This window comes from Sceloporus occidentalis, unplaced genomic scaffold (genome assembly GCF_023333645.1).
Source record: "Sceloporus occidentalis isolate IW3139 unplaced genomic scaffold, rSceOcc1.0.p SCAF_2, whole genome shotgun sequence".
In the NCBI taxonomy this organism is placed as follows: Eukaryota; Metazoa; Chordata; class Lepidosauria; order Squamata; family Phrynosomatidae; genus Sceloporus; species Sceloporus occidentalis.
Genome location: NW_028316982.1, coordinates 18,620,228 through 18,643,957, shown reverse-complemented (window position 1 = coordinate 18,643,957; position 23,730 = coordinate 18,620,228). Strand labels below are relative to the sequence as shown.

General features: G+C 40.6%; 1 protein-coding gene across 4 annotated transcripts in view; it reads left to right on the top strand.

Annotated features, from left to right (window-relative positions):
• Window positions 1–23,730, top strand: part of FNDC3B (fibronectin type III domain containing 3B) — a 396,089-nt gene that overhangs the window by 180,868 nt on the left and 191,491 nt on the right. For 3 of the 4 annotated variants that reach the window (XM_089508835.1, XM_089508837.1, XM_089508834.1), the window contains exon 4: window positions 23,559–23,635. In XM_089508835.1, the coding sequence (XP_089364961.1) occupies window positions 23,559–23,635 (77 nt within the window). Of the gene's footprint in view, window positions 1–5,016; window positions 5,049–23,558; window positions 23,636–23,730 lie in introns of those variants that run through there. The other variant, XM_089508836.1, reaches the window with a different exon arrangement.

Here is a 23,730-nt window from a genome sequence, read left to right as displayed (position 1 = left end):
TTTAAAGTGGTTCTGATCAGTTCTGGAGTGATATTAACCAGTCAGAGATTATGAGATGAACTTTGCAACACTGGCCTCCTTTGCACAAAATGACAAGTCAGAGTTGTGTAGTATTCACGCATACCATTCATGAACAGTGTGCCACTTGGTCCTGTTTGGTTCATCTGTTCAACAAGAACAGCTGAAGTAACTGGGAAGACTTCATTATAGTATATCTGTACTAGGACTCCAGTCCATTATGTACATTATGGAAATCTGCAGGATTCTCTAGTCTTCACTGATGTTCTAATAAGAGAACAAGAACCCAATATTCAGAAGTCAGGCCTTAAATTCAAGAGCAATACTTCCTAAGCAATATCACTTCCTAACAAAGCATACAATTTTGTTCTGTGTTTTGCATCTAATGCCTTACTCTGTCAATCTGAATGCATCCAGTGGCTTACTCTAAAGTAATCATTATGTAACTTATAGCTGAGACTGATAGAAACTATGTAGCTTTTATTTGCAGTTCTAAAAATTGCTCGTAAGTGAGCAGCTCTTGGGGCCTAGTGAAAGGTGTGTGGTTTTTGAACTGTAGGTTTATGATTAAAGGCTTTTTTGTTCTGCCATAAGGACTGTCCTGATACGTTACTGGAGACACACAGTGTCTGGTTCTCCATGCTGTGGACTCACAGGAATCCTGGTGTTTACTGAGCGGATAGCTGCTCTTACTGTCCAAACAGATCTGTGTTTGCGAACTGTAAGCATATTGGTGTTTTCTGTGAGCCACTTTGCTATGGCTTGAATGATCCCTCTTGTTCTCAGGATACGAGACTGAAATTTTTCAGACTTTACTAAGCTAGTTACAATCCTGCTGAAGCTTTTAGCAACCAAATAAGAAAGGAAAGCGTGCTTTTTCTAAGTCTTCTAGATGTGACTTCCTAATGTTCAGAATGTGTTTCCTCCATCTCTGAATTTATGATACCATTAATTTGACTACAAAGGCATAACTTTTTCAAGTTGCTTTCTTTTCAAATTATTCTAAACTAAGACAGGTTTAGTCTGTTCAGTGCACATTTCTTGAATCCAAAGCTCCCAAATGGTAGTTTGTTCTCTGCAACCTTCATACCTGTGTTGGTAAACCACCTGATTAAAACTACTCCAATATTGATTTTTAGATTTTATCTGTTACACAAAACATCCTCCTTTGGCTTGCTTTTAACCTATTATTTCAAATTATCTGGAAGAAATTTTTGGAAAGAGCAATATGGCATCAGAGAGAGCCATGCATGTTGTAAGACTTGCCTTTGAGGGTAAGTCATAAGAGAGTGGAGAAAGGTCAAATGAGTAAAACAGTTTTGTACCTGTTTGTCTTCAGTGTTATCCAGTGTATATTTTTAGTTATGCATTTACTCACAAATGGGGAGCAAAAATCCTCTTCTAGGCTTTGCCATTCCCTCTGCTCACCTGTGTTCAGCAATATATGTAAAATACAGTCGGCCCTCCTTATCCACAGATTTTTTTTTTATCCACGGATTCAAGCATCCACAGCTCGAAAATATTCAAAAGAAGTATAAATTCCATATAGCAAACCTTGATTTTCCATTTTATATAAGGGACACCATTTTGGATCCTGGAACCAAACCCCAGTGGATAACAAGGTCCCACTGTATGTCAACAATATATGTAAACAAATTGAAGTTAGGGTATACATGCAACCATTGACCTGCTAAAAGCCATCTTCAAGTGTTAATTACTGATTTTACCAGGCTTCTGTGGAGGGGAAGCCACTGGAAGAAATGTTGAAGTTTAAAAATGGAAAGGACATAATTTCACTGCTATATTCTTGAAAGCTTCCATAATTTCTACTTGGCAGAGTCAAGACACTAGATTAGATTGATCTTATTCAGTGAAAGCTCTTTTATATTCTCAAATTCCAGCAGAGAGGAGTCTTACTTGAAAGCTTTTAAACATAGCAATTTGTTAGTTTTGAACTATTTTTAGCTAATAGGGTTACTCGGTCACTTTCAAAAATAGTGTAGTTCATCAGAAATAGAATGACATTTCTCTAAATGTAGGTGTAAACAGAGGTAAATTTCATAAACAGTATGCTTTCTCCATACTGTTGTCTCCACCCCTTTTTTTTTATAAACAAATTCCTTTTCATGATACCAGATTCTCACCAGTGCACCACTAAAGTGGTTTTCTCTTTTCAACTGATGGGAAAATAAAAGTATAGGGAAGATAATGTGAATACTTCCAAAGACATGGAGGAAATTGGTTTTAAAACAGGGATTAGCCGACACTTGACTCTCTGTCCTGGGCTCCAAGAGCACAATTCTTCCCATGGAACCGAAGGGAAACAAGGAATAACTTGTTGCAAGTTATTTGCTGGAAGAAGTCACTGAGCAAACAACTCTATTGTTTCTATAGTAACAGCTGATTGAGAAGGGGTCATTGTTACACATGGTAGTTGGATTTTTAAAAAGAAGCAGGACGGGAAGCCTACTGATCCACAATTAAGTAATGTGCTGAAATTTCACATGCCTTTTTCCCCCCTGCCTTCATCAAAACTTGATTGTCCCATCTGTACACACAATTTTATAGATGTTTCACAGTGCATTATAAATTGTAGGGGATGTTAATTCATTTTCTAAGGTTCCCATAACAGTACTGGCTTAAGAAAACAACAACTGCTACATTAGCTGATGATATACTAGAACATTTACATTTAAATATATAGTTTTTGATGTACAGAAAATAGGTAAATTTCAGAGGCCAATTGTAAGTGATGCCATAAAATTCACCAAAATGGTTTGATTCCTCCCTGAAGCAATTTAAATAAAAATCCTGGAGATAGAATGGCAGTATTTCATGTATAGGCCTGACACAGAGCTGGTGAAATGAACTTCTTAACCCGAATCTCCCAGCCAACATATTTGCTGGATTCTGTTTGCAGTCTTTAAAAAAAAAAGCTTCCAAACTTTTATCATAACTGAAGGCTGAACAGTAAAATGATGAGATGTAACAGACTTCTGTTATTGTTGACAGTTATGAATAGAAAATAAGATTGTTAGTCGGTGATGCATCATCTGCCATCACTGTACACAACGCTGAGGGGTACAAGTGGAGTGGATTAAATAGGAGCAAGGTTGACAAAAAGGTGCAGCTGCTGAAATTCTCCCTCTTCTGTACTTTAAAATGCACAGGACCTTTGCGCTCCTTTCCTTCACAAATGCATGGTTGCAGTTTTCCTCTGTCTATTGAATGGGTGCTGCTTGACACAAACCTACATACCATACAGCTTGCAGCCTTTGGAATTTGATCTCAGTTGCAAGCCAGCCAACCAACCAGAGTTAATGCAGGAACAAGTGAAATAACTAGAAAGCTCCCAGTGTATTTTGATGCTCTCACCTTTAGCACCTCTGTCCTTCTCCCATCCTCACCTGTCAATTGCAGGTGGAGAAATGAACTATATGCAACCCTGTTCCATATTATGGTAAAAGTAACAATATTCTTTACCATCTTTCTCTTTTTTCCAGGGGCCAGCCAAATGTCTTTGAGAAGGGAACAGCATCTTTCCATTCATGTTCCTCAGAAATTGATACACCAAGACATACTGCCTCTGATACTGGAGGCGGTGTATGGCTGTCATGTAGTCGTTGAAAATAAAACTTTACTCTTCATAATGCACAAAACTATGCATTATGGTAAGAGCTGCTAGCTTTTTATCTGTACCAAATCTGCCAGCTTCACTTTCATTGGATGACTGTGGCTTCTGGTTTCATGAAAGAGGGAGAAAAGCCTTTTCCTGTTCACTTCTGCCATCTGTTTAGGAAAGACCTTCCAACAATGAAAGTGAATTGCTGCTCAGCATTTTTGAATGAGCATGTGTGGAACTTACTCATTCTCTTCATATGAAATTGCCTTATGGTGACATGGCCCATTCATCTGTCCAACCAAGTATTGTCTCCATTGACTATTTTCACTTCAAACCAGTGATTTGGACTACAGAACCCAGAACCTCTTAACCAGAACGGGCATTGGCCATGCTGCCTAGGAGTTTAAAAAAGTAATTTGCTCAAGCAGTGCAAACAGCTCCTTTAGACCATGGCCTCGATGAGGGTCGGCCCCCGCCTCCTTCCTGGCCTGGGAGCTGGCCCAGGCTTTCTCCCAGACCGGGAGGAGGGGGAGGCCGCTTCCCTCCGCGGCGATCGCCGCGATGAGGAACAGCCTCCGCCTCTTTCCCGGCCTGGGAGCAGGCCTAGGCTTCCTCCCAGGCCGCCGCAATGCCAAGCTTCCCCCCGCCCTTCCCTCCCTCCCAGGCCGGGAGGAGGAGGAGGAGGACAAGGTTTAAAAATCTAGGACTTTTTTTTAATTTCCTAGCCAGGAATTTTTTTTTAAAAAAGTCCTACATTTTCAAACCTTGTCCTACATTTGTCCCGGTTTGGAGGTCCTCCATTATGGCAACCCCTGCTCCTTTAAATAACACTCCCTTGCTCCTTTAAATAACAAGCTAAATTTTGTGTCCCTAAAAATTCTCCTCCAACAATATTCTTGAATTCTGATTACCTCATCATACATCCTTTCTCTGGAGGATCAAGGTTGCTGCGATCTCTTGAATTGCTAGATGAAACGTGCTTCAGAATAACAAATGGTGTTTTTCCTCCTTGTTTTTCCTATACATACTTAATTTCTTCTGCAGCCATTAAATGGCTGTAGATGTTCCTGAAGGATGTTAGCAAAACATTTGGAAGCAGTCACTAGAGGACCTGGGGATCAAGGCTGCTAGATACACTTGGATAGCTAGTTATGAAGAAAGGAAGGATGGGAGAGGAGCAGGAGGAGGAGAGGAAGAAGAGAGCGAGCAGCAAGTTCTTCCTGTATTTCTAAGCAGAGACAGTTGTGAAATTCATATGTAGCACAGCTGGAGGAGTCTTGGAGGCCATAACATCTGTGGCTGCAGAACACTAAATTGTTTGTTACAGTTTTGAATCTTGGCTTCATAGTTCTTCTGTGCTCTGACCCCACCCCAGGCCTTAAATAGCCTTCTTGTAGCAATATATAAGGTTGGTGGTGACATTTTAAAACTGCTCTGATTTTTAAAAGAATGCACACTGGCAGGCAGCAAAATATGTGTTTTCTAAAAGAAGAATATGAGAACATCCTCCCCAGTTATTTATTTTTCTATACAGTATAAGTATTTATATTTATTTTTCTGTATAAGTATGGTAAATACTTGCCATATTTTTTCTACCTTCCTTATGTGATTTACATGAGATAAAATTATTCTTTTTCACTGCACCCTTGTGAGGAGGGCTGAAGTGTAGTGATTTTTCCAGGGTTACCCAATGGATTTAATAGATTACTTGGAATTTGAATTTAAGCATTCCTTGATCTATGTCCAGCACTGAGTGTAGCTCTATAGCAGTGATGGCGAACCTTTTAGAGACCGAGTGCTCAAACTCAAAGATGTTCCTGCACTGGGTGTTACCTAGTGCCAAGGGGCAGGACTTCCAGGAGGGGGCGGGATTTCTGGAGGGAGAGGCTTCCACTTTCTGGGGGCGGGACTTCTGCCTTCCAAGGAGGCATGACTTCCGGGGAGGGGGAGACTTCCCCAGAGACAGCTAAAGGCCTGGCAGGACGGGGGGGAGGGAAGTAGGAAGAGGCATGCTCCTGTTCCTCCTTTTCTCCACCCTCCAGGGTCTGTAGCTGTCTCTGGAGAGGCAGTTAAAGGCACGGGAGGGTGGGGGAAGAGGAACAACAGTCACGCTCCTGTTCCTACTCTTCCCCTGTCCTCCCATCTCTTCATGTGCCCTCAGAAATGGTTTCACATGCCAGACAGCGCATGCATGCCATACGCTCGCCACCACGGCTCTATAGGCTATATTTCCAGTTTTTTGTTTTTTTTTTTTTTTGTCCAGGGTAACTGGGCAGTTTTAAGCATTGCTGGCAAAGATATCTATATTTGTCATTAGCTGGTTGCAATAAAATTGCCAAATGGTACAAGTTCCCTCAAATCAAGAAATGGATATGTGCAGGGGCTATCCTAAATACAAAGATAAGCTCCTGAAGACAAGATTTCTTTTTGGCCAAAGGCTATACTGAATATTTTAGAAAATTCTGGTGGCTGACAACTAAAAAAAAATCAAATATATCTAGAACCATATACAAGTACAATTCAAGTAAATTATGCTTGGTGCTGAAAAGAAATCTATGTGGGTACCAAATGGACCACCAAGGGAGGGCATCCCACAGTTGGGCTGCAACTTTCTTCCCACTGGTGGAACACAAGAAAGTCTCCTCCTGAAGAACCTAGTCAGGAATATATAGAGAGAGGTGCTCCTTCAGGTATTGCAATCTCAAGCTGTTTACGGCTTTAAATATCATGTTCTGCACCTTTACTTCAGACCAAAATTCAACTGATGACCAGTGCAATTCTTTTAAGACCAGTATTATGTGTTGTCTGTCTGGTATGTGGATCAGCAATTCAGCTGCTCCCTTTTGCACTACAGTTGGCTGTTTGTTTTAGCAGGAGATCTGTTCTGTATTCCCCACGAAAACGGAGGCTCGCACTTATTAAATGGGCTGCGCCCCTGGGTGTGTGGCTTGGGTGTGTGCATCATTGGAAATAGTGGAGGTCGCCCCTCCACAGATATTCGAGGGTGCAGATCTGTGAGTTAGGAGAGGTGAATGTAGTTGTAGCTTCCAAGTCATCTTCCAGGGCAGCCCCATGAAGAACACGTTGTAGTAGTGTAATTAGGAAATTATTAGTTCATGGACAACTGTGGCTGAGTTATCTGTGTCCAGGAAAGGCTGTAGCTGGTGCACTAGGTTATGCGCTTGAGTGAAAGAGCTGAACTGAGGAGTATTCCAAAGCTACACATTAGAACCCCATCCAGAGCAAATAGCTTAGCTGCTTCTCTAACTCAAAAACTGTCAGAATGGTCTCAAGAACTGAACCTGGATTCAGTTTCTTGGCCCTTAACCAGTCCATTATGGCAACCAGTCATTGGCCCAGCACCTGCACAGCCTCAACTGAATCCATTGTCAAGGAGAGCCTCTGGGGGCTTAGTGTTGGGATTTGCACCATATAACAAATAGATGTTCAAATAGTCTATAATACAAACAGTATAGTGTAGAGGAGGAGGACTTCCACAGGCTCCTTCTCGGCACATGCAGCCCCAGGCCTCCCTCCGGAGAGAGAGGCCTGGGGCTGCAAGGGCCGTGGAGGAGCCCAGGAGGCAGCCTGCCCAAGCCCTTCCCTTCGGCCGAAAGGGCCCCTTGGAGCCCTTTTGGCCGAAGTAAGGGACCGAGGAGGAGATGGCGGGCACAAGCCTCCTCCTCCCCACAGGGCTTCGGCAGACCTGAGGTGTCCTTCGGAGGACACCTCAGGCCTGGCGAAGCCCCGAGGAAAGGAGCAGGGGCCGCGCGCCTGTTGGTCCTGCCCCTCACGGGCCCTTACTGGTCCCCAGCTGTCTCTGAGAGGCAGCTGGGGGCCAAGGAAGGGCAGGAGGAGCAGGCGCGTGCCTGTCACCCCCTCTCCCAATCCCCCCCCACTTCTAGCTGTCTCTCAGACAGCTGGAGGTCAGGAAAGGGAGCAGAGAAAGCCCCACCCCTGGAGGGTGGAAGCTCCACCCCCGGCATGCAGCTCCACCCCCGGAGGGTGGAAGCTCCACCCCCGGCACACAGCCCCGCCCCCGGAGGGTGGAAGCTCCCCCCCAGCTTCGGTCCCCCAGTTGTCTGAGGGACAGCAACCCAGCCCCTGGCTCAAAAAGGTTGCCTACCCCTGAGTTAACCCTTCATAGGTCAAGACTTTGTTAAGCAGAGGAAAATGTAGCCATTTAGTGAAGAAAAAGAAGTGGAGATTTGGATGCAGTTTTGGGAAGAACTTATTTCTCTGAAAAGTTGTTTTAAAATATAATAGGACTGACAATGGCATTATGGATGACACGACTGGAGATAGGGATTTGAAGGAAGGAGAGAAGACTTTGGGATCTCAGAAGAAAGTTGAGGACAGATCATCTGAATTGGCTTGCTAGTATATGGTTCAGGAGTAGTTTTCTGGCCAAAATGGGAGGACGATGGAGACTTGGAAAGGATTTTGGAGGATCTGCCCAGGGAGATTGCTTGAGTGTACAGCTGAAGCAACAAAGAAGGAGGAGAACATCAAACTCAAAGGAGGGAATCCATGGGGATATTTTAAGGGGGAAATCTCAAAGTTAAGTGTATGTGGGGATTTTCGGAAAGGGGACAAAATTAAAGAGATGAAGGGTAAAATGGAGAGGAATGTTTTGTTTGGAAATATGTTTTTCCTGAAGGATTCGTCTGGAATTTTGAAAGATATTTGAAGTGCGCAGTTGGAGTTGGGGGTTCGGGGGTTGGTAGAAAACCAAGGTGGGAGGACACAGAGAAAGAGAGGGGAAAATTTTAAAAAGAGAGATACAGTATAATGGATGTTATGACAGATTGTTGTACAGTCGTCCCTCCCAATTCGCGAGGGATCTGTTCTTGCCACACCCCCCCCCAGTGAATGGGAAAAACTGCAGATATCCAAGTCCCTTGGATATAATGGCTGCATGTGCTTGCAGGTGCATACACCATTTTGTACCCCCACCCCCCGGCTTCCCATCTGCAGAAATTCAAGACCACGAACGGGGAGTCCGCAAATGGACAACTATATAATGGAAAAGTGAAAGCAACAATATGTTTAAATAAATAGTAGGTTTAGTTAAAAGGCAAAGTAGTATGATTTGAGTTTAACTTAGATTAGAGGAGGACTGATAGTAAACAGTAGAATAGTATTACTAAAGGTTATTAATAATCTTTAGTGATTTTATAGAATTAGTAAAGGATCTTTCTTTAAGAAGCATACATTTAAGTACTGTATATGAATTTTGAGTTTGCTTATTACTAATTATATTTTACTGAAAGAAAGTTGATAATTGATGGTATTCAAAAAGCATTGAAAGTTCTTCTTTATTGATTAATATTGATATTGTGATGGCTGCTGTCAAGAAGATTGGAAGTCACTTTTATCTTTATCTTTCCTGCTCCTTTCTCTTTTTCTTTTTGTGTCCATTTTTATTTCTTATCTTTTTTCCTGTTTCTTCTTACTATTAGTGTTCTGTACATATTTGAAATCTCAATAAAATATTTTGTTTAAAAAAAGAGTTTTGCAAAGTTATCTTTTTGGACTACAGTTCCTAGAAACCTTCAGCTTAGTTAGTTCTGATAGTTGTAGTCCAAAGAAACAACTTTCCCAGGTGTCAGTCTCTACTCTTTTTTAAAGAGCAAAACCTTTACCTTGATCACACACTATAGCATAAGATGGAGGCTTGGTAAATATCCTTACTCACCAACCAGACAGCAACTTATGCAGAACAAACATGCATTGCAACTTGTAAAGACCCAAAGCAGTCTATTACAGTTTCTCCCAGTTTTGGGGTGAAGGGGGAAGACATATGCATATGCCACTGCAAAAACAGTATTTCACAATACTTTTATGCATCGAAAATAAGGCATAGTCCCAGGGCAATTTACCAGCTGAGTTATGCTTTGTAAATCACATCTGTCTAGACTCTGAAGACAAGAGACAAACATCTGTCTAAAATCAGCCAACTTGGATAGTGAATACTGCTAAAGAAATCAGGTCAGCTGTTGAAAGAAGACAGAGGGAAACCCAGGGAAGTTTTTTTAAAAATCAGCTACATCCATTTAATTCACTGTCACACACAGCCAAAATATTTATCCATACATTAAATTAGCAAACTATTGATTGCAGATAAAAGTTAGGCTAAAACTGATATTTAGAGTTACGATCGTAGCACTCATGCAGCCTTCCACTATCACAGTATTAGAATACCTATCAAATACTCATGGATTACGTAATGTCTACATTCAATGTTTATATTCCCAACAGATATGCATGGTATGCACACTCATTTCTACCTACTGAGTGATGTAGTTTTATGTCAGTGAAAGTCACAAGTCTGTTGTAGAACTTGAAAAAGTTATTTATTTATTTATTTTACTAACAACTCAGAAACTCACAGCCAGCATTTCCCCGACAGGTTTGGGGATGAGGGGGGGGGGGTCTCAAATAAATAATTCAAAATTATAGTGTATCCAAACTCTGATGTGTAATTTTTCTCTGGTGAATCCCTTTCATTTCCCATATCATATTTAAATTGCTAAAGCAGGGGTGGGCATCTTATGGCATAGCAAATGCTGAGCCTTGCTGGGGAGGGCAAGGGCTGCACGATTCTCATGCTGTGCTGTAGACTCTGTTGTTATGACCCAAGGGAGGGAAATAATACTAAAATTCTGAGACTAGCATGCTCTGAAAAGTTGAAGTGTATCAAACATAATGTGGTGGTTTGTAGTGGCCATCTTGCTTTTTTCCACACATAAACAAATGGCAAAACCAAAAGTAATGCTCAGGCTGAGAAATCCATTTTATTTATACTCCAACTTTTCTCCAATCTTGATACTCAAGGCAGCTTACAAAAAAGAGATACAGTGCTACCTCGGGTTACGAAATTAATTCGTTCCGCGGCGCCGTTCGTAACCCGATACATTTCGCAACCCGAAAAGGCTTTCCGTTAGCGCTGGAAAGCCGCTAGCCGCGCTTCGGATTTGAATTTCGCGCCAAAATGAATTTCGTAACCCGAAAAATCTTTCGTTACCCGGAACAGTTTTTTCCAATCTAACCTTTTCGTACCCCGGAAATTTCGTAACGCGATCAATTCGTATCCCGGGGTACCACTGTATAGATAAAAGTTCACATCATGTAAAAATTAAAATATACTTAAACTATCAATCGAATTAAAAGCATTTTAAAAGCAAAATCATAAAAAAGAAAAACAACAAATGCAGACAAAAATAGTTTTTTGTGGGTTTTTCGGGCTATGTGGCCATGTTCTAGCAGAGTTTCTTTCTGACGTTTTGCCAGCATCTGCCAGCCACAGATGCTGGCGAAACGTCAGAAAGAAACTCTGCTAGAACATGGCCACATAGCCCAAAAACCCCACGAAAAACTATGGATGCCGGCCATGAAAACCTTCGACTTTACATCAGACAAAAATACATTATTAAAGGTTCTTTCTCTGTGAGCAACTAGTCCTCAGAGGTCTTATGAAACAAAAAACATATTCATCTGCCTACAAAAGGATAATGGAGGATGTTATCTTTTCCTCTTTAGCCGCCTTGATTATCTTTGATAGAGAGGTGGGATATAAATAAAATTTAATATATTTATATATAAATTCTAGGAAGGGAGTTCTGGAGTCTGGGAGCAGCTAGGAAGAAAATCTTCTCATATTCCCACCAGACATACTTTTGATGGTGGTGGAACAGAGAGAAGAGTTTCCCTATAAGATCAGAAAACTTGGACAGGCTCGTATGAAAGGAGGCAGTCTTTCGGATAATCTGGACCCAAGCCATGTAGGTTTTTATAGGTCATAATCAGCTCTTTAACTTGTGTCCAAAAATTCACTGGCAGTCAGTAGCGCTGTTGCATGCTTCCTGCATCCATCCCTAGGTCCCCAGGTAACATCTGTCTGCAATTCTTTGGCCCAGTTAAAGTTTTCCAAATGCTTTACAATGACAAGCCCATGTAGAAGTTATTACATTCAGCTCTCCATATCTGTGGATTCACTCATTCACAGCGTGATATATATATATTACAAAAAGCAAAGGTTGATTTTGTCATCTTACATAAGGGGCACCATTTCTCTGTCACTGCATTTAATGTGACTTGAGCATCCATTGATTTTTGGTATCCACAGTTTGGTCCTGGAACCAAACCCCAGTGGATACCAAGGACCCACTTTACAGTAATGCAAATGTGAAAGAATTAAGGCATGTGTCACTGTAACTGGATCCAAAATCTCTAGGAATGGGCACAACTGTCATACAAGTTTTAAATGTGTCCTTGACACCACAGAAACTTGACTTAGGGTTGAATCTAGGAGGACACGTAAGATGCAGACTTGTGTCTACAGAGAAAGTGTGACTCATCAGTACAGGCTGAATCTTTGTTCCCTGGTTTGCCTTTCAACTGACCAGGAGTATCTCTGTCTTTCCTAAGACTTAAGGGGCAGGACAGACCACCCCAAAAGGGCAGGCTGGAGGTGCCCGTTTTTGTTCCCAAAGGACACTGCAGTAGGCAAACTGTGCGGTATCCCTCCGCACCAAAAAGAACCCGGAAAAAACAGATTCTTTTAAATTCGCACGTTGGATATCATGAATACGCAATTGGCACACTGTAGTGCATCAGTGATGTAAGCGATGTGCAGTGATGTCTATACGCTGCACGTCACTTACATTGTGATGGCCGCCCCCATGTGGACGGGAGGCCGCCATCATGGTGCAGCTGTTCCGTGCTAGGGTTCGGGAATGTGCAGTTGATGCATGCTCCCGAACCCTAGAATCGGCGCTGGCACACCACTTCCCATCTGTTTGTCTCAGGCCTAAGTTTCAATTTGTTTGCTCTCACCTGTCCATTACTGATGCCAGTCACTTGTTTAGAATAGAAACAGCTTCCTCAGAATTGGTATCATTTGCGTAGTTTTGCACGCAGTCGCAAAACTCCAGACAAATTCTCCCAGCATTTTAAATATATATAAATAGCATGGGGGATAAAATAAAGGCAATGGCCTAGGGTTCAAACAGGAGTAATCCAGCATCACCTTCTCGGTTTGCCCCTCCAGGAAGAAATAGGCCCATTGCAAAACTGCTTTAGCTTTAGCTGTGGGCATCGGGTTATATAATTTCTGATATTCTGTGTACATCACAAGTGTGGTGAACTGAACTATGGTCTCTCAGTTTTTATAGTTTATTTTCTTTGACTATACAATGTATATTTTGGCTATCTGCATATATACACTCATAAAGACAAGCTGTTAGTGCAGAACAGACGTGTTTTGCCTCTCATCACAATATCCCTCTAATCTTCTCATTGTATTATTTGTTGTGATCCCCTTTTCAATAAAGCAAGCTTCTGAAATTTTACCTCCACCTCTTTGGGAAATTAATAAAACTGGCAATATGCCTTGTTCTGGGTAGTGTGGGTTCAGCAATCAGTCTCAGGTTTTCTAAGGAAACAATGGTTACTTCATTTAAATGCTTCAATTTTATGATACCCTTTACTTTCTCCATCACCCCATTGGTGGTATAATTCCTCAGGAAGAAATCCATGTTGCAAAAGACTTACAGGGATCTTCAGTTTATGATAACCCTAAGAATGAGGAATTACCAAGACCTCCAGTCAGAACTTGTACGGCTCAGGACTTACAAGCTCAGGGCTGTGGCCTCCTTGATTGAATCAATCCCCATAATGTGATCTTCCTCTTTTCCTGCTGCCTTCCCCTTTGCTGAAAATTACAGTCCTTGCCAGTGAGGCATGTCATCTCATGATGCATCCAAAATATGACAGCCTTAGCTTGGTCATTTTCATTTTCAGGGAGTGTTCAATCCTGATTTACTCTTGGACCAGACTTTTAGGAACCTGTGGTATCCATAGAACACTGCTCCAGCACCACATTTCAAATGCATTGACTTTCTTCCTATCATCTTTCGTGCTGCCCAGCTTTCACACCCTTATATGCAGAAACTGGAAATACCAAGCCATAGGATTAAATGTAATATGTGTGGTGATGGTGGTAGATATCACCAATTAGTTCTACAGGGTGATCTTCTTGTTTTGCTTTCTTGATCATTGGCTTTATACTACCAGGATAAAAACAGCATCAGATTTCATTATGAAATATGTCTTGTTGTTATCTGCTGTCAAGTCGATTTTGACTTATGGTAACCCTATGAATGAGAGCTTTCCAAGTCAGCCTGTGCTCAACAGCCCTGCTCAAGTCTTGCAAACTCAGGGCTGTGGCTTCCTTGATTGACAGCATCCACCTCAACTGGGATCTTACCCTTTTTCTATGTCCTTCTACATTACCAAGCATCACTATATTTTCTTCTGAGGCATATCTTTTCATATGTCCAAAGTACAACAATCTCCATTTAGTCATCTTCTAAGCAGAGCTTAGGCTTGATATGTCTTTAGATCTCGATTTAACAGCATTGCTAGATTTCATACATACTACTACAATATTTCTATGTGTTGTCAAACAAACCTGAATTGATGTGTATTATAATACTGTTGGTGGAAACAGTAGAGGAAACAAGAATGAATTACTTCAGCAAAGGCAAATTAAATTAGTGATTGCTTGATATCAGTGTTTGTAACTTGTCATGCTGACCTAATCCTAGGGGCCACTATATTGTTTATGTCTATTTTCACTCAGGGTGCCCAATTGCCCAGTTATAATTCTGTTTTGAAAGAATGATTACATGGGGTCTGAAATAAGGGGGGGGGGTGAAGAGAAAGCTCCCCTAAATAGCATCCTTGAACCAACACCACTGAGTTACATGTTCTTTAGGTTCTGACAATCTCTACAGAAAATTCCATGTGCTGGACTGACAAATTGCCTGAGCTGCATCCTGTTAATCTAAAAGAGTATGTTTGATAAATGGGAAGATGATAAACGACAGAATAATTAGTTTTTTGTTGGTTTTTCGGACAGAATAGTTGTCCATATAAACCATCAAGTTACTTTTTTTTCTTGCTCCAAAACAAAGTGATCTAAAACAAGACATTTTATAGTCTGCAGCTTGCTCATGAGGTCGGCTTGGCCTTGGTTATAATCCAATGTTTTCCCATTTTCACATGAAGGGGTGTCTGTTCTGGAATAACTTTCTCCATGAAGCAAACTCTTGACTGGGTGTCTTTTGGTATCCTTCACTTCCCATTTCATCATTTTTACCGACTGTTTTGGTGGACTATACAAAGAGAGGCAGACTGGCTTGACCATATCTCAGGCCAACATTCTGCTGAGCCCAATGATGTGGAGGAAAGAACATCACAAGACATCAGCCTTTTGAATGTCAAACACCAAAGACAATTTATTCTATGAGTTATACCAATGGTTTTCACACTTCTCCTCTACAGAGTCCCCCTGCCCCTCAATTTTGGCCTTTTTGCCAGGGAATCCCTTCATATTTTTGTGAAAATTCCTAAGCTTGTTCTGTGGCACGTCTTTGGCTTCTGATGGAATTAGTGAAGTTTTTGGACTGTTACTAAAGACCCTCTATAAGGTAAATAGAAACAGAAATAAGACAACATGTTACAATCTAGTGGCTGTCTTAATTTTCTTTTTGTACTAGCTATGACTGTAGAATTAATAGGAACAAAAAGTAAATTTAAGTATAATGGTACAAAGTTACACCAATAGGAATAAGAAAGATACTTGAGAAAAATTCTGTACAAGTTTTCATGGAAAGAAAGACGTTGGCTAAAAGCTAGAGTTTTAATGTGCAAAGTAGTCCACGTTACTTAAAGTGCAAAAAACAAAAACAAAAACCCTTGATAATGCTAGGACTACTAAAAGAAGGTAAATGAAAAGGGTTTAATTAATGTGTACATAAAAGCTCGTGCATGAACAAGAAAAATAGTCTGGTCCCTGCCCAAATTTTTTTTTAAAAAATTAAAATTGAGCTTTTGTTGCAGTAATTATTTACAAAAGGAGGAGTTGAGGATTAAAACTGAGAGGCTGATTAATCAGGCAGAATTTCCTGAAACAAGACATTACTTCATTCTGAACAAGAAAAGAAAAACAGTCATGGGATATGAGCACTTTCATTGTGGCAGAACTGAGATTACTTTTGGAAAGTGATGGAAACTCTGAGGGGACCTGGTTATGTTAGCTGGGTTTAATCCATGCATTCACTTGACCAAGCTGTGTAATTTAGTATGCCAGACTAATGAGGGCATGGTCAGGGTCATGGGAATAATTGATTTGTTGTTTGTTTCTCTAGTGCTTCTAAAGGTGTGAAATGCTTTATAATCCTATTATCTCACTCATCCTCCTTAGGGTATCCTGATGCAAGCTGATTATGGCAGAAGATGTAGCAGTTGCCATTAGTTTAGAAGGCTTTAAGGGGGGAGGGAGGGAGAGAGATGAGCCAGACTCAGTAAGGATCAAGCATTTATTCAGATAATCAGCATAGGAGTCAGTGGAGCTCCTTTCTCTCTCTGTTCTGCCTTTGCTGCATGTGCTAAACACTGGTGAAGTATTTCCCTGGGGTGTGGAGGAAGGCATGTTGAGGAATATGATCATTCTGCAGTGCCTAGCCAGGGCCAGCTGAGGAGTGAGAGGGAAGGAAGCTCACACCCATCACTGCTCCAGCATGGAGTTGGATCCATTCAGGGAAAGTATTATGTGGCTGATGGCCAGGATCCAATGATGTGACTTGGCTGGTTTCTGCTGATTCCCCCAGAACCAGCATTTCTCCTCCTTCCTGCGGTGCCCCCACCAAGCCCTAAAACTTGCTCCAGAAGTTGTTGGTGTAATTGAAAATGGTAGTGAGAGAATAAGGGGAAGAAAGTCCTAATTCTACTGCAGTAGTATTCACAAGAGAGCCAACATGGCATCATGGTTTGTGTGTTGGACAGCAACTCTGGAAACCAGGGTTCCCCACCTGGCCATGAAACCCACAGGGTGACTTTCAGAAAGTCATATGCTCTCAGCCTCAGGGTAAGTCAATTGCAAACCATCTCTGAACAAATCTTGTCAAGAAACACCCATGTTAAGTTCATATTTTATTTCTATTTACACAAAGAACCCACTCATTCATAGCAGATCTGTCCCTAGGCATGTCACTCCAAGCATCTAATGAAGCAGTCTACAAAAGCTTATGCTACCAGCTTCTTTATCTTTGTTAGTCTCATAGGTGCTACAAGATCCCTTTGCATACCAATCCAGACTATCATGACTGTGTCTTTAAGTTCTTTTAACATAAAAATACATAAAGAGATCCAGTAGTACCTTTGAGAGTAACAGAGAAAAAGTAATTTCTAGCCTAAACATCCATGGACTTCAGTCCTCATCATTGTGTGCCTGGAATGAAGCATCTGTGAAGGGCCAAGGGAGTAATGTGAAAACTAATGGAAATACAAACATATGAGCATGGAATTGGTCTAACCATGGATGCAAATAATAGTTAAAAGGACTAAGGTGGGAAACCTAAGCAGGCAGATATATGTATAGTGGAGGAAAGTCTTTCTCTAGATATGGGTCGAGGGCCAGTAAAAATATTGTAAAGCAGTCATGAAGAAAATCCAATTCTGCTAGCACTGGATAATGACAAATACTCTTGGATTTTGTCCACTCTTCATAAGTTGTCACTCTTTACTTGGAAATCCTAAAAACTTTAAAATTATTACAAACATTCTCTCTCTCTCTCTCTCTCTCTCTCTCTCTCTCTCTCTCTCTCCCTCCCTCTCCCTCTCTCTCTCTCTCTGTGTGTGTGTGTGTGTGTGTGTGTGTGTGTGTGTGTGTGTGTTGGGGGATGGATTTGATTTCCCGTCCCAACTAGAGTAGGTCCACTGAATCAGTGGAATTTATAGCAATGTTTACTTACCATTTTCCAATTCATTCATTGTGTCTACTGGGGGAGGTGGTGTAATAATTGGATTTAAGCCTATATCTTCTTTAGCAGCAGAGTTGCAGCCTTCCTCTGAGTTTACTATTCATTTATAAAAGCCGTTTTGCCAGAGGAGTCTTTTAATAGTGCTAAGGAGTTATCCCAGATGGGAGATGGTTTCTGTTCCTTATACACTGTTACCACTTGTTGTTTTGATAGGAGCAACAAGAGCTGAGAAATGAAATGTATGTTAAAGTCATTTGCCCAGCCCTGAACTTGAGTCAGTGAAGAAAACATCATATAGCACTAAATCATTCACCTGTCCAACATTCCTTACCCAAATGACTTTAACAGTTTGAGGGTCACACCTGGGGTTAAGAGTCTGCTTGCACACTGTACATTTATTTGATGATAAAATGTAGCCTTTTTATTGCATTTGAAGCACTTACAGACAGCACAGTCTGTTATGTGCAAGTGCAGTTAGATCCTGAAAGGTGGCTGGTTGCTTTATATGACCAATTGACAGATTTTCTTCTTTCTTTCTTTCTTTTTTTGGGAGGGAGAGGTTCTAAGTAAGAGCAGTCATAAGTGTCAAAGCAGTTAACACCTTCTTAGGTGTTAACACCAAAAGTGGAGAAATGTTTTGAAATATTTGTTGTGGCTCTGTGTTAATTTTTCAGAAATGTTGGCATCTATAGTACCAGAGTAGCTAGCAGTTCGTAATTGATACATGAATGAAATTTATTGCTCAAAAGATGGTTTTTGTTTTAAAAAATATTAATATAGTTACTGGTGGTTCTAATACCAGTGGGTCAGCGAATCCTCTCTGTTTTTAGTCCCTGATATACATGCTGAATCTGTTTTGGAAAATGTTTCAGCAATGTGACAATTTATTGTTTATAGTCTAAACACAGGAATGACTTCAGCAACCAATTGCATTTAGCCTTGTCCAGCATCTGATGAAGAACCCTGGTGGCGCAGTGGTTAAATGTCAATACATTAACCACAAGTTTGTCAATTCGATCCCAGAGCTCCAAGTTTAACTCAGCCTTCCATCCTTTCGTAGATCAGTAAAAGGAGTACCCAGCTTGTTGGTGGCAATTGGCTTACAGATTGTAAACCACTGAATTGCTGAGTTCACTGATAAGTGGTATAGAAATGTAAATACTATAGCTATGGAGAACCAGCATGGCGTAGTGGTTTGAACTACAACTGGAGATGAGAGTTTGATTCCTTGCTTGGCCATGGAAAACCACTGGGTGACCTGGGGCAAGTCACATACTCTCTGCCCCAGAAAAACCCATGATAGGTTCACCTTAGGGTCACCATAGGTTGGAAATGGTGTGTGAGAGACACACAACATCATCATCAACTACAAAACATCTGATGAATTCATCAGTTAAATCAGGGATTGGGGAAATTGTGGACCTGCAGATGTAATTGAATGGCAACTGCCATTATTCCTCCTCAGTGGCTATACTGAGCAGGACCACACTGAGTCTTGCCCAAGGTCACCCAATGGGTCTTTGTGGCCAAGCATGGATTCAAGCCCTGATCTCATAGAGTCCTAGTTGAGCTTGCAAAATACTACATCACACTTTGTCTCTGGCTTTCAGGTTTTCATGATTGAAATATCTTTCTACTAACCAAGAAAGAAAGTTCTCTTCTGTACATTGCCTCGTGAACACCTTTGTCCTGTTGAGCCCACTTTTAAAAATATAAAAATGTATATTTTGGGAAATCACATAATACTCTTATTGTTATATATATTTATATCCTGCCTTTTCCCAGTTTGGAAATCAATGTGTCTATACTTAGAAGAAATAGTTTAACGTTTACAGCATACAAAAGTTAAGAAGTAATTAAACTATTTAAAAAATTGAAGCCTGTTAAAAATATAAATCATCAAAACAATGGGGGGGGGCAGTCGGGAGCAAGCAATTGTTATTGTGTGCCTTTAAGTATTTCCGACTTATGGTGACCTTAAGGTGGACCCATTATGGGGGTTTCTTGGCAAGCTTTTTCAGAGGGGGAGGGTTTGCCATTGCCATCATCCAAGGCTGAGAGAATGTGACTTGCCTAACATCACTCAGTATGTTTACATGGTATCTTAATCCAGGTCTGCAGAGTCTTAGTTGAATGCTCAAACCACTACATCACTTTGGCTTCTAAGAGTAGACAATACAGTGCGTTATATTAGTAATAAATATAGCAAGCAATAAAGTCCTCAAAAACCTTCGGAGAGGAAGCAGCCTGCCTAGCCTTTCTGGGAAGCTTCTCCTCTTTCAGCACTTATTTCCTGGATTTGCTTTAAAGTGTAAGTTGTCTTAAAAATAAATAAGGATTTATCTTTTAAAAGGTTCATTTAAACCAAAGCTGGGAATCATGAGACCTTTCTTATGTTACACTACAACTCTCAGCAGCCTTAAACAGTAGGTAGGTAGGTAGACAGACAGACAGACAGACAGACAGACAGACAGACGATAGTTGCACATCTCAAACTTTAGTCTGACTTCTGGGCTTGGAAGAACATATAATGCCTTAAAACATTTTATGTCAGAGGCATTACAGAAATGAAGCTCATAGTGCCTTTAAATTGCTTCTGTATGATTTCCTATTTTCCATTTTACCTAGATTTATATAATTCAGGATCCTAATGCTTATAGCTTATGCATTACTATATTTACATTTGATACTTCAGAAAGGAACTTTCACATCCAAGGTTGGGGTTTTTAGTGGAAACTTTAAGTTTCTTGCTTATATAACCACATTCTTTGGTTAATCCAAACTGCTGAGGTAATGAGTTTTGTGGTCTTCATGTGTTCCTGAGATAGTTCTTCACATATGTAAAATTGAGTGTGATTGGAAACTTGACCCGTCTCTTACAAAAGAAAAGTTTATCTAGGCCAGCAAGCTACGAACTGCTGTCCTTGTGAATGGCAATTTCATTTCGCTGGTTAACTGAAGCATCTATTTGCTCAGTGGGTAGTGATGCAGTTTTACATTTGGCACTTTTCAGGGTTTAGTAATAAAAGAAAAGCGTATGGCCAGAAGTGAACAGCAACCATCTTACTTCCCTGAGGACAATAATTTTAGACTGACTATTATAAAAAGCTGAAATGTTCAGCCATAGGCCTCCATTATTATACAATAGTGTGTGTAGTATTTAAGCCAATTTATTATATTATATAGCAGCTACCAAGTAACAACAGTAGTGGGGAGTGACACTGGCAGAGGATCTCTCAGAAATGGCAGTGAGACTTCCAACTAACACAGAAGAAGGCAATAGTAAACCATTTTTGAAGGCTTTTACCTTGAAACCCCTATGATGAGATGATCTGAAATGAAACTAGAGATAGTGCCAGAAGGTGAGATTCAAGGTCTGAAGGCATTCAGCCATCTGTTGCGGTAGAGCAGAGGACAAGCACAAGTAGTGTTGTGTCTAATAATGCAGCTAGGTTCAAACTGAAAGGAGATTCCACTGCTAACATGTACAAAGTGAAAGAATAGTCTTAAGCTACACAAAGTACATAGCAGGAATGTGAGAAGCGTGAATCGAGGAAAGTTAGAACAGGAAATGGAATGCATAGACAGAGCAATCCTTGGTGTTAGTGAGCTAGTGAACGGGAATGGGACATTTTCAGTCAGACCATTTTACTCTTTGGAGATGACAATCAGAAAAGAAATGGGGTGGCATTAGTAGTGAGGAATGAGGTAGCAAAAATAGTCAGGGGATACTGTGTAAAATCTTTCTGAATAATATCAGTAAGATTCCAGGAAAAAACTAACTATGACCATGATAAAAGTTTGTGCCCCCACCACAGTGACAGAGGGAGAAGAAATTGAAAGATTCTGCATAGGCATCCAGGATGATATGATCACCAACGAAACAGGGCATGTTGATGATCCTAGATGACTGCAGTGCAAAAGTAGGAAACAGAGCAGAACCAAACATTGTATGAGAATTTTAGCCATTCTGATTCTCTGCATCAGTTCTTCTTCCTGGTGTACAGTAACTCTAACATAGCATGTAGAGTTGTAAGGATTATATCATGATTAGCTTACTTGCTAATTAGCTTACTTGCTGTTCACCGCTATGATCTTTGGAATAGCGGTATATAAATAAAACAAATTATTATTAATTAATTATGATACATTGGAAGCATAGGGGAGAGCCAGTATGGTGTAAAGGTTTGAGTGTTGCAACTGGACTCTAACAGACCAAGATTCAAATTTCTGCTCAGCAATGGAAATCCACTTAGTGATCTGGGGCAATCCACATTGTCCCAGCTCCAGAGGAGGGCAATGGCATATCTACTCTGAACAAATCTTGAAGGCACACAAGAACAAATGATAAAGCTTCAAAGTCACTTTTTGGACTAAAACTTCTAAAATCCCCCCCCCCATCCAACAATTCTTTGTTGTTGTTTTTTAATTATGACATTATGACATTATGACATGTTTTTGGTGTTTTTGGTTGTTTTACTTATATTCATACATTCTGTATTTCTTTGTAAAGATTAAGAGTACTTTTAAAATGTTTTCATTAGTAATAAAATGAATGACACTGATGACATCTACAGCCTTATGTAGAACACTGTAACAGGTCAGTCTGCTATCCAGGGCATTCTGCTGCAACAGTCAGGGTCAGTTTGGAGATACACACCGGCGTGATCTGGGTTCAAATCACTGCTTGGTCATGAAATTCAAGGGCTGGCTTTTGGCACAGTATTGTAGTTCTGAGGACAAAATGCAGTAAGCCAGAGTTTAAGACCCTCTGCTTATTGCAGGAGTTTTGGAATAGACATTAGAAAACAAGTAGAAGAAGAGTTAGTGTTGAACTTAAGAGTGGGAGGGGGGTCTGGGGTCCTTTCATACTACATAATTATAGCACTATGATTCCATTATGATTTATTGTAATATGTTTATTAGAATTTTTATTTGTGTGATGACATCCTAAATCCTGGTATTTATTGTTCAGGGAAAGGTAGTTAGAATTGTAAGCCAGAGACCTCTAGTGTCTCACCAAACTATATATCCCAGGATACCTTATGATGTTGCCATGGCAGTTAAAGTGAATTATAGTGCTGTAACTGTGTAGTATGAAAGGACTTCTGGGTTCAAACCACTGCCCAACCATACCATTCACAGGTTGGTCTTTAGTAAGTTATCATCTTTTCAGCCTGATTTACCTTAGAGAGTTATTCTGAGGATAAAATGTTACAAGCATAATTTAGCCATCCTGAGCTGACTGGAGAAAGGCTAGGATGCACATTTATTTATTTGTTTGTTTTCTGTGCCACCTTTCTCCCAGAAAGGGACCCAAGGTGGCACACAATTAAAAATTCTAACAAACATATTACAATAAAACAATTACAATATCAGCTAAAACAATGTAAAATTAATAAAACATATAAGCCTGCCTCACCTGCAAGTCCCAGCTTGTTAAAAAGGCATAGATCTAGACATTTGGACACCAAAATAGAAATCGTAAGAAAAATGGAAGCTGGTAAAAGAAAAAGTAATCCCTGGATGCATTTTGGAAGAAGCCTTCAAGTGGCCTCAAGAAGGTTCAAATTTTTTTTGTTTACTCATGTCAGCCTTGCTAACATTCCTGATTGAATTAATAGGTATACCATCCCTATTCAGAAGTCCAGCTGTATCTATCTTATTTTTGTTGCTGTTGTGTGCCTTTGAGTTGTTCCCAACTTATAGCGCCCCTACGTTGAAACTGTCATGGCAGGATGTGTCAAGAGATGAGGCTGACCTTGCCTGCCACCGAGGCTGAGAAGATGTGACTTGCACAAAGTAGCCCAGTGCATTCTCATTGAATTCACTGAGCAGGGACTCAGACCCTGGTCTCCAAAAGTCAGTCCAACTCAGAAACCACGGCACCACACTGGCTTTCTAGCTTGGACAGTATCAAACTGTACCAAACATACAAGTGTGATTTAGTCATATTTTTCCTTGTCTTGATTCCGAAAAAGTGCAAAACCATATTACAACTGCTTTTGTTAGTATCATAGAGCCTTCAAGCACAATACCTAGCAGCTTAAACTATATCTTAATTATTTAATTTCTCTCTTTCCTAACAGGACCTGCAGAGGTTCCCATGATGTCACCCAATGGATCTATTCCTCCTATACATGTGCCTCCAGGTTATATATCACAGGTATGCTTCTTCAACTGCTGCAGAATTGTGTTTGGCCTGAGATGTGTGATTTCTATGGCTCAATTCAACATGTTGCTTTACTTCTTTAAATAAAA